General features: G+C 42.4%; 1 protein-coding gene and 1 non-coding gene across 15 annotated transcripts in view; one reads left to right on the top strand and one right to left on the bottom strand.

The window, feature by feature from the left end:
* Positions 1-3351: 3351 nt before the first annotated feature.
* On the bottom strand, positions 3352-3458 carry LOC114702226. Its single transcript, XR_003735940.1, has one exon. It is a non-coding gene; the product is annotated as a U6 spliceosomal RNA (small nuclear RNA).
* A 3251-nt stretch (positions 3459-6709) lies between these two features.
* Positions 6710-11370, top strand: part of Prpf4b (pre-mRNA processing factor 4B) — a 33177-nt gene continuing 28516 nt past the window's right edge. For 12 of the 14 annotated variants that reach the window (XM_037205821.1, XM_037205820.1, XM_037205811.1 and 9 more), the window contains exon 1: positions 6711-6874. In XM_037205821.1, coding sequence (XP_037061716.1) covers positions 6834-6874 — 41 coding nt within the window. In that variant the 5' untranslated portion in view covers positions 6711-6833. Of the gene's footprint in view, positions 6875-11370 lie in introns of all 14 variants that reach the window. The other 2 variants (XM_037205822.1, XM_037205823.1) reach the window with 1 other exon arrangement.

Genomic DNA, 11370 nt, shown 5'->3' with positions numbered 1-11370 from the left:
AGCCAGAGCTTAGCGTGAAAGCTGGAGAGATCAGAGAAGCAGAACAAGTCACAGCCAACCTCACCTTGCCAACTCCTCAGCCAATTCTGTTTCCACGAATCCTCAGACTGAAAGTCTCTGAGTCCTCACCCTGAGGGTCTCAATTGAACTGCTGCTTAGTTCCTGTCTCCTCAGCTGTATATACCTTTCTCTACCCAGCCACGTCACTTCCTGGGATTAAAGGCATGTGTGCTTTCCAAGCAAAGGCATGAAATCTCAAGTACTGGGATTAAAGGTGTGTGCCACCACTGCCTGACTCTGTTTCCAGTGTGGCCTTGAACTCAAAGATCCAGATGGATCTCTGCCTCCCAAGTGATAGGATTAAGGGTGTGTGCCACCACTGTCTGGCCTCTATGTCTAATCTAGTGGCTGGCTCTATCCTCTGATCCACAGATAAGTTTATTAGGGTACACAATATATCCCCACAGTTCCCATGGATGCTCCATCCTCACATAGATCATCCACTTGAGCATGTCTCAGCATTTATTGCATGGTCATTTAATCACTCCTTCCCAAGTCACTGTTGGCTATCAGTCCTTGTTAAGAAGCCAATTGCATTGTGTGACTTTTCCCAAGGAGATGTGAACAAATGTCTACTCATCCCAGATAGGGAACCAATGACAGAGCAAAAAAACAATTCCATCAAAACCCAACTTGGCAAACTAATCTGCTGACCTACCCTCCAGGCAGGCCAACAGGCTAGAGAATCTCCTTAGCAGTTAATACTGCTTGTTATGCCTTGGGTGAATATGAACCTTAAGAGTCTTGTGAGGTGTTTACTTCCTGAGTGTTAAGAAAACTTCCAAGTATTTCAACTTGGAACTTTCTGAGTCTCTCTGAGATGAAAGTCTCACTATGAACCCCTGGCTGACCTGGAATTCATAAAGACCCTCCTGCCTCTGCCTCCTGAATATTGACATTAAAGGTCATCTCCCACACCAGGGACTTCCTTAGTTTTAAGGAACCTCCAACCAGGACAAAATTGCTACACATCAGAGCAGAGCAAAGCTTTAGAAATTACCTCAGATGGCAAATTGAATTCCACAAGAAAAAAACAAAACAAAAAACAGAATCTGGGAGGATAAAGTTAATGTAACAAAAGCCATAAATTCACATTTGACTTCTTCCATTTCTTTAAAAGACAAAAAAAGCAGCAATTATAAAAAATATATTGGTGAGTTTAGTGTTTCTACCACATGAAATAAGGAAACAATAAACTATATTAGAGTAGGATTTCCATAGCACTGGAGCTAAATTAGTAACTCCCACTCTGGTGAGGGAAGATGTGCATGGTAAGCTCTAGAATGACTAAGAAGGAAATCAGCTTTTAGAAAGTGAAAAAGTATCACTAAAGAAATTTTGATGCTATATCATGGTCATTGGGTGCGAAAGAAAGTCATAAAAGTGGGCTAGAAGAACAAACAAAGTTAGAAAACAAAACATGGCAGACAAATCTAATTACGTAATAACCATGTTAACTATGATGGGATTAACCAATCAAGATGCACAAATTGTCACACAAGATTTTCTTTCTTTTTAAAGAAACAAGATCCAATAAAATGTTTCTAGGGGAGACACTTCTTAGACTCACTGGCACTGCTTGTAGAAACATCAACCAGGATAAAGGCTACCAGTACCAACATCAGGCAAAAGAAACTTCAAAGTAAAATCATTACTAGTGAAATACAGAATTCTAGTTTCATTTTGTGGCTATCATTAAAATACTCTGGCCAAAAGTAATCTAGGAGAAGAAAGGATTTACTTGGGTGATACTTACAGGTCACAGTCAATCATTAAGGGAAGTCAGGGCAAGAACTCAAGCATGAACTCAAAGACAGGCCTGCCTCTAACCAGGAAACTCACTCCCAGCCAAGTATATCAGAAACCACGGAGGAATATTTTTTGCTGGCATGATCATTGGCTCATGCTTAGCTAGCTTTCCTGGAGTCCAGGGCTGCCTGCCCAGGGAATGGTGCTGCCAGCAGTGGGTTGGCCCTACTACCTGAATTAACAACCATGGCATGCCCACGAGTCAGTCTAATCTGGGAAATGCTGTGATTGAGACTCCTTTCTCTGATAACTATAGGCTATATCAAGTTGACAGTTATAGCTAACTAGGATACACTGGTACATTTTTATAATGATAAAAGAATTGAATTGTTATGCAGAGATAAGGCTGGCAAGTATCTCCACATTAAAAACAGAGAATCAAATACTGCATTATGGTAAAAATAAAGGAAAAGGCACCTCAACAACAGCTGAAATCTTTGAGACCTGACTTTCTTTTTTGTTGGCTCGAGACCAGGTCTTCTGTAGCTCAGGCTGACCCCAAGCTCACCAAGTAGCAGGGGATGACCTGGACACATGCCTCCATTGCTCAAGCACTGGGATCATTGGTGTGAACTACTCTATCTGGTTCTAAGATTCAATTGTCTTTCCTTCTTACATGTCTTCCTTACTTTATTTTACTTTGTGTGTGTGTGGCAGCCTCATACATGCTAAGCAAATGTTCTACCACTGAGCTATAGTATAGCTAATTGTTAATTAGACATTTGGTTTGAGATTAAACACAAATAATTATCTACTTATTTCATTTCTTATAATAATTTTATGCCATGAGAACTTTTCTTATGTTACTGATTTGTAAGATCAGTAAAGTTAAAAAAAAAAAACCTTAAAGTCATGCACAGTTACATAGTAAATGATGAGGCTGAAGTCTGTCTTGAATGCCATGTTCTCAACACTGCTCTAGCTATTGCCTCATTAGTTATATAGACAGCACAGAGCTGATATAAGCTAGACACCTTGTAACAAGGATAAAATGCTTACTGAAACTAAAATTAAGTAAAAATTACTGTTAGATGAGAAAGCAAACCATCACAATGTATATATGCTCTATTCTGAGGGTACAAAAAGACTAGTACTAAATTTTCACCGCCTTCATGCATCTAGAATCTGCTCTTCTTTTCTTACATTGCTGTTAACTACTAAGGGCAACGGAAGCACTGTCCTGTAGCTAGAGTTTTCCCCAGTCCTGCTTGGCCCATGGTCAGGACAAATCTCTCTCACCCACCAGGCCTGCAGCTGTTCAAACCCAACCAAGTAAACACACAGAGACTTATAAACTGTATGGCTGTGGCAGGCTCCTTGCTAACTGTTCTTATATCTTACTGTAGCTCTAGAGTAGAGCTTGAAGTCAGGGATTGTGATGCCTCCAGAGGTTGTTTTATTGTACAGGATTCTTTTGGCTATCCTGGGTTTTTTGTTTTTCCATATGAAGTTGAGTATTATTCTTTCCAGGTCTGTGAAGAAAAAAATATGGAATGCTTCACGAATTTGCGTGTCATCCTTGCACAGGGGCCATGCTAATCTTCTCTGTATCATTCCAATTTTAGTATATGTGCTGCCGAAGCGAGCACCTGTTCTTATATCTTAAGTCAACCCATTTCTATTGATCTAAAAGTTGCCACGTGGCACGTGGCTTACCAGTATCTTAACATCTTCTCATGGCGGTGGCTGGCAGCAGAAGGATAGAAGTCCAAATTCTACCAGCTCTCTTTATAGCTTTATCCCCACACCTTTAACACCCTCCATCTCTCTCACTCTGTTTTTTGAGACAGGATCTCTCTACATAGTCCTGAAATTATGTAAACCAGGGTGGCCTCAAACTCATAGATACCTGCCTGCCTCTGCCTCCTGAGTGCTGGGATTAAAGGCATGTGTCATCATGCCCTAGCTTCTGCCAAAACTTCATCTTCACTATCCTTAGCAAATAATTAAACCAAATTTATAATATAATTCTATTTTGAAAAACATAACACACATATGCATAAGTCTGAGAAAGGATATTCCTAAACATGAATGATGATGGGTAAAAAGAATACAATTAATTTTTCTTAATGTAAAAACATAATTTCTAATTCCAACATTTGTTACACCACAACAAGAAAAGCCATCAAACCCCTTACATCTAGTGTGGCAATAGAGTAACAGGCCCCCTGACCTTAGCACAACTGATATGTTGGCGGCACCATTCTGACCTTAGAACTTAGCATACAGGTCCCAAAACCTGCCAAAATGGGAACATCGACCTTATCCATCCAAGACCTGGTCCCTGGTTCCTGGACCTAGGAAAGTCCCTAAATGTCCTTACCTTGCTTCTTGGCTTCTGTAGTTTTCCTTCCTTACTGTTAGTGCTAATCAAAGTGTGTCAACAAGGATGTGGTTTTTGTACATGAAGGACAAAATAAGAAAGAAAGAAAGAAAGAAAGAAAGAAAGGAAGGAAGGAAGGAAGGAAGGAAGGAAGGAAGGAAGGAAGGAAGGCAAGCAAGCAAGCTCGGGGCTGCATGAATGATCTGGGTAAATTCCCTGTGCAGTTACCAGCAGGCAATACAGACTTTCTGTGTTTTCTTTAGTGGAGGTACCATGCAATGATAGTACTTATACACAGAATATAAAAATAAATCATAAGTCACCAAAAAAAAAATCACACAAGAAATACTTTTCTCTATTAGTAACCACTATTTATTCATATAGGCATTTGGTCATTATTTCCTTTTTCTACAATGAGAACTATTATCCCCCTATTATTGATTGGTAAAACTAGAAAAATAAGAAAATGAGTTAGTCTTAGTTGTACGGTAAATGATGAAGCCCTTTATTGACATAAATCCTATGTTTTTTTAAAAAACATTTTTATTATATCTTATTTTGCATGAATAGAGGGCAGAAGACAATTCACGAGGGAGTCTGGGTATCAAACCTAGCTCCTCAGGCCTATGGCAGGCATCTGATCCACCTCACCAGCCAGCACTCTTGTTTTCTAAACACTGTTCTAGCTGTTTCTCTTCATAGTTAGAATAGTGCAAAGTTGATACAATCTAGACACCTAGTAACAAGGACAACAATGTAGTTAGAAGATGTGGGTCAAACCAGAATGACATAAGCATTGAGAACTGTTACATGAGAGCAAACTATGACATTGTGTACACAAGAGTCAGAGAATTTAATATTTCACATAGGGAAAGGCTAAAAATAAACCAACATGTTCTTGTTGGTTCAATGTGGACAATAGAGGGTGATTTTTTTCTTTACTTTGAGTTTGTCCCGTTTTCATAAATGCACCAGAACTGCTTCAAAACAACAAAAAAGCTAAATTAAAATAGGCATGATGCCTCATGCTTGTTAACATCAGTTTGGCGTCTTCCCTCAAAGCTCCAAATTCCAAGTCTAAACTCAAGTGCTGTCCAAATGGCGTTCTCCACTCTTCAAAGACACTTGGTAACTACAAGAGTCAAAATATTTTACGATCCCGGTAATTTGTTGGTAGTGTCACAATGGCTTACTGGGATTGATGACTACCGTGTCTTTTAGAAGGTACGCGTTTAATAGCTTTCCACGGGAATAAACTTAACTCAAAAATATTTTCCAATTATTTCAGGAATGTGTATCTCGTTTAGAATAACACTTGAAGCCAGCACAGATGGTAGGAACGGATGAAGCGTTCACAAAGACGCGCTTGCCTCCAAAGCCGCAACTTTTTCCGCGGCGTGCCAAGCGCTGTCGTCCCCACCGTGTCACCGGACAGGACGGACCTCTACTGGAGGGAACCTGGGGTCCGCAGGGAAGCGCAAGGCGCAGACGCAATCTCCGCCAGCGTCTCCACTGACGCTGCGGACAGAGCGGAGGTCCTGGCTGGGGCCGGGAGGCGGAGACACGCTGGGCAGGAGCCCGGAACTGGCACGGCCTCGCTAGGCCAGCCTGCCACAGCAGCATGGCAGCAGCCGCCGCCGCCCGCTTTGAACACGCCCACGCTTTTCCCAGGACGCAAGCACGCATGCGTCTTTCTGGCAGGCCAAAGACTTCCGGGAAGCTGGTTCCGCCTCGGAGTGTTCACTTCCGCCCCGGTCCTCGGAAACTGTGGCTACGGATCAGGGCGTTCCGGTACCAGGGCTCCCGAGGTGGAAAAAGTACAAGAAGGAATTGTTTGGCTTGCCTGTCACTTTGTAAACGTTTCCTGAATGATTAAGCTAACGCTTGGTTCACCTTTACTAATTGTTAAGAGTAACAGTTTGGGATGTTTTAAACTTCTCTATTTCGCTCTCAAACTGATAATAGCATGGAAATGAACTTGGTGGGAAAAAAATCTTCAAAGGAAAATTTTGCCCAAAATTCCTTAGATTGGTTTATTTTGCTCTTTTAAGAATGGTTTATGTAAATCTGAAATTGGCCACAGTTCGGTATCAGACAGCGTCCATTATTTGTTTCCTACTTATCACTTCCAAAAACTAAGCTTGATTCCCATATAAAGCATACCACAAAGAACAGAAGGTCAAAAGGGGACATGGGAGATATTCTGACGGTTTTAGAGCTTTCAGCAAATCAATCGGCAGCAGTAAGAGACAGAGAGATATTTTCACCCACTTCTGGGCCTCACGGAGAATCAGCTCCCAGAAATGCACTCTCAGTACCAGCACCCTAGCCCTTTGCTCCTTACTCCAGCAAGTTTCTGCACGTAAACACTTAGCTTCCATACGGACTGTCACTCAAGCTAGAAAGGCCTTGATCTCCGCTTGCTCCGCCCCCTGGCTCCGGAAATTACATCAAGGCACTCGGCGTCCCGCCCCCGGACGTAGGGCTTTTCTATCCGGATTCTTAGCGCGGACTCGGAGTGCCGCTCTTCTCTGCGTGCTGTGCACATGCGCGACTGCTTTTCCCTTCTTCCTCCGCTTCCCCTGGCGTCCACGGTTCACGGAGCCGCCGCCAGAGCGGCGGAGAAGTCGGGAAGTGCAAGATGGCCGCCGCGGAGGCCCCGTCGTTGCGGGAGCAGCCGGAGTAAGTGGACTGTGCGGGGGGGTCGGAGCTGGGCCCGCGGGCCGCCGGACGGGAGGCGGCGGTGACCTGCGCGACGGGCGGGAAAGTTCAGGCCTAACGGCGACTGCCAAACTTTGCCTTTCCGCGCGCCATGGGTGGTGCGATGGGAGGCGTGGGAGCGGCCCCGGCTTTGCTGCCCGTGGGGCCGCGGCTGTTAGGGCCCCGGCAGCGCGGCCTGCTGCGCGTCGTTGCCCCGGGAGGCGGCGGCACGAGCGGCCTCTACAGGTCCAGTTCGCGTGGCGGCTGCGGCTGCCCTGAGGTCGCGCCTTCCTGCGCCTCCCCTGGGGACGGTGGAGCTCTCTGGTCTCAGCCTCCGCCTCCGCGTGCGGGACCCGAGGGGCAGTGGCGGCAGGCAAGGCAAGCCCCGCTTTCCTAACGCATACAGTATCCCTGCGGTCCTGCTGATGGGAAGAGCAGAGATGGAGGTGCTAGGGTCACACTTTTCGACTGTCCCGGAAATTGTGCTAGCGAAGTCTTTCGCCTTCTGCTCCAACCACAATCCGGTATTTCTCAGTCCATGGGCAGCTTATTTCCAACTTTCAAACTTGAGGCAAAGTAAGGTAGCCTATCTGGTTTTTGATGCCTGACAGTTTTTGCCCCAGTTTATAGTCCTTTGGGAAGACATATGGGAGAAGTATTGGGAATTGTTGCTACTTCTAAACCATACTAATCTGTTTATAATTAAGCTAATATAAAAGTTGTTGAGACCAAGTGAATAGTCAAAGGCTAGCCGTTGCTTAAATAAGAGCAGTTTTTTTTCTCTCTCTCTCTCATATTTATTGCTAGGAAAGCTTAACTTAAAAGAGAATGGCATTGAAGACCATGCACCCCCCCACACCCTTTACATTTGCATTATCTAGTGTTCCCAGCCTCTTTAGGAAAGCGTTTGATACCGTCTCCAGCAACTTGTGATAGAGGACAGCTTTGCTACCAGATAACTTGACTTTGCTGAAGAAGTCCTGAGTTCCCCTTTCATTTGCTTTACTTAATTTGACAGAGAATTCAGCGGGTTTTTTGGGTTTTTTTTGTTTTTGTTTTTGGTTAAGTATGTTTTGTTGTGACAACTTGTCTTAGCAGAGAACAGATAGGGTTTTAACTACTCATAGCTTATTGTTTCTCAGTTCACGGTGTGGCAGTTACAGGATGTCAGTTCAGTCAGTACAATGGATGTCTTCGGCTGTACAGCTAAGTGTTCTAGTAATCTGTTCTGAGTATTATGTCCATTTATTTAATTTGAGGGGAGAGTTCATTTTGAGGATGATTCAGCCCTATTACATTTGCATGTGTGAATAATACTATAGTTGTAAACATGCATTTGTTTAGGCTCTGACAATTGAACATAACACTGATGGTAGTCTTTAATTTACCCTCCCTTTCCCCAAAGAAATTGTGTAAATGGAATATTTTTTCTGTGTCCTATTGTGGCTAATTTGAAAGTAATTAATGAAGAAAGTGACAATTTGATATGAAAGTAGGCACTATGTGTATTTTGACAATAGTGCTCAAACAGTGTTCTAATGGCTTGTAGTTACACTCAATAGCTTGTAGTTACAGGGAAGCTATTCTAATAGGAAATTAAGAAAGAATACATATATTACATAGTTTAAAAATTCCTCAAAGGCTCAAAGGGCTTTTGTTGTAATGGCCTGCACATTTGTCAGCTTCTTTAGTTCAGCTTTAAAAAAAGAAAAATTGCAGTCATTAGCGACCAGGTACTATTCAAATCATCAAATGGTAGCTGATTAATTCTTGTAACAATACTATTGAGGTAGATACTGTTGAGGTAGATGGCTGGTATTTTATGGGTGATGAAACTAACACAGAGAAATAAAGTAGTTTGCTCAAGATCACACTGTGACAGGCACATTTAAATTTGTGCAGTCTGGTTTTAAAGACCCTCTTCAGACTGCTGTACTGTGACTCCCTTTTCAGGTGCCCTTAAGGTTTGAAATAATATTTTTGCTAGTGTCCCCAAAAGATCCGTGTAGGGGGTGAAGAGGGATTAAGGCTCAAACTCAGTGCCCTTCCTTTTGCAGATGTTAATAAACTAGTACTTTACCCCTGAGCCACATTCTCAGCCTGAGATTATTGAGAAGGGCCTGGTACTAGGAGTGAACTCAGAACCTCACATATGCTAGCCTAAGTAAGCACTCTACCACAGAGATGCACCCCACTCCCATGAGGGTTGGCCATGTCCTTCAGGCCAGCCTCCCAAGCATGCTCTGCCATTCCCAGCCAAGATGTGCTTTTGATGTGATATTTCTGATTCATTAAAATTTAATTTCTAGAACATTAATTGGAAAAGGTAAGAGCAGAAGCTAGGTCTAGGATTAATTGGTCTTTGGGATCCATTCAAACTTAAGTCTACATCAGTTCTTTTTCAAAAGTATTTCAGGTCGGGGTGGTAGTGGCGCACGCCTTTAATCCCAGCACTTGGGAGGCAGAGGCAGGTGGATCTCTGTGAGTTCCAGGAAAGGCGCCAAAGCTACACAGAGAAACCAACCCTGTCTCAAAAAAAAGTATTTCAGTTTATAAGAAAATTTATTTAACTACTTTCTCTGCATTCATTTGCTCAACATTAATATATTTTTTAGGAATTGTCTTTTTAAAAAAACAATTGTCTAGCTTGCTAATGGATTGGATACGTTGAATCGTTCTAAATTATGACTATCCTAGCTGGCAGTGGTGATGCATGCATTTAAACCCAGCACTTCATCGGCAAAGGTAGAATCTTTGAGTTTGAGGCCAGCCTAGTCTACAGAGTGAGTTTCATGACAACCAGGGCTACACATAAACCCTGTCTTGAAAAGCCAAAAATTTTTTAAAAAGAAAAAAAAATCTGTTGATAACTAGACATGGTATTATATTTCTTTAATTCCAACTCTAGGGGAGCAGATTTCTCTACATTCCAAGCCAGGTAGGGCTATATAGTGAGACCCTGTCTGACTTTGAGCTGCTTATGATGGTGCATGTTTCTAATCCCACTACTTGCAAAGCTGAGGCAGGAGGAACAAAAGTCCCAAACCAGCCTGGATTGCATTGTGATACTCCACCTTACCCTACCCCTGTTTTCTGGGAGATTTGTGAAAGAGAAAGTTAAAATAACACTAATGCTTGGTAATTATTGACTTCCTATTATTTTGAAGTTGTTCCATGTCTGTATTTATTGTGCCAGATCCTCCCAAGACCTAGGTTGCTTAACGAGTAAAACCTAACAAATGAGCAGACTGCTGAACCCCCCTGTGTTTCTACTTTATATTCAGCTTGGATCCTGGATAATGTGAATAAATGTTAACCAATACTTGGTAATAGATTATCGGTAAATACTTGTTTTATGACAGGTTTATGCACATTCATTTGTTACATTGTAAAATACAAATGTGAAGAATAGATTTATATAGTCTCTGTTGTCCATGTAAACTGTCTAAGAAACCACCAGTTTTCTTAACCAGCAGCCTTAAGAGAAAGCTGTTGATAATGAACCTTTGTTTGCTACTTTATTTATATACCCATTTCTTGTGGGACTTGTGTATGCATGTTTTTGTTGTTGTTTTGTTTTTTAAACCGGAGCTGAGGACCGAACCCGGGGCCTTGTGCTTGTTAAGCAAGCGCTCTACCACTGAGCTAAATCCCCAACCTTCTTGTGGGACTTGTGTAGTACCAAGGTTTGACCCATGCTAGGCATTCTACCACTGAGGTGCCCTTAGAACCCTAAACTATAACGTTTGTTTTCTGAAGTTTGTTTTGAAAGATGAACTGAAGAAGATAGAAGTCTGCTGTATGGGTGTATAGGATTTGTTAACGTTTGTCCTAAGATAACATTTTTTATCAGGAAATTATAATTTGTAAAATTATAGTTTTTTTAAGAGCTAGATAATGTCACTATTTCTAATGGAATTTATTTCATACCTAAAGTTTTTTTTTTATGTTTTTTTTTTTGGTTTTTTTCGAGACAGGGTTTCTCTGTGTAGCTTTGCGCCTTTCCTGGAGCTCACTTGGTAGCCCAGGCTGGCCTCGAACTCACAGAGATCCGCCTGCCTCTGCCTCCCGAGTGCTGGGATTAAAGGCGTGCGCCACCACCGCCCGGCTCATACCTAAAGTTAAAGGCTATACTTAACATAAAAAAAAACAGATTTTTGGGGGGCGGGGGTGGTGGTGGTGGAAATGAGTATATTTGAATCACTTAGGGTATTGCATATTAATATCAAGGAGTATTAGGTGTGCACAGAAAGAAGTCTTCTGGGGAGCACTCTGTGCTAAGGAAGCAAAAGCAGGGCTCTTGTGTAATTACTGTGAGCACATTTCATGCGAATTTAATCTAATTGTCACAACAAACCTATGATTTGTCCGTGTTACTGATTATCCAGTTTTTGTAGCTGCAGAAAATGGCAGTAGAGGAGCACCTTTCCCAGGGTTACAATAGTTGTGGTATGTTGGCCAGCACTTTGAGTCAGGCA

The sequence above is a fragment of the Peromyscus leucopus genome, chromosome 5 (assembly GCF_004664715.2).
Source record: "Peromyscus leucopus breed LL Stock chromosome 5, UCI_PerLeu_2.1, whole genome shotgun sequence".
Classification (NCBI taxonomy): Eukaryota; Metazoa; Chordata; class Mammalia; order Rodentia; family Cricetidae; genus Peromyscus; species Peromyscus leucopus.
Note: the sequence above shows the minus strand (reverse complement) of the source record. Positions and strands in the feature narration are given on the sequence as shown.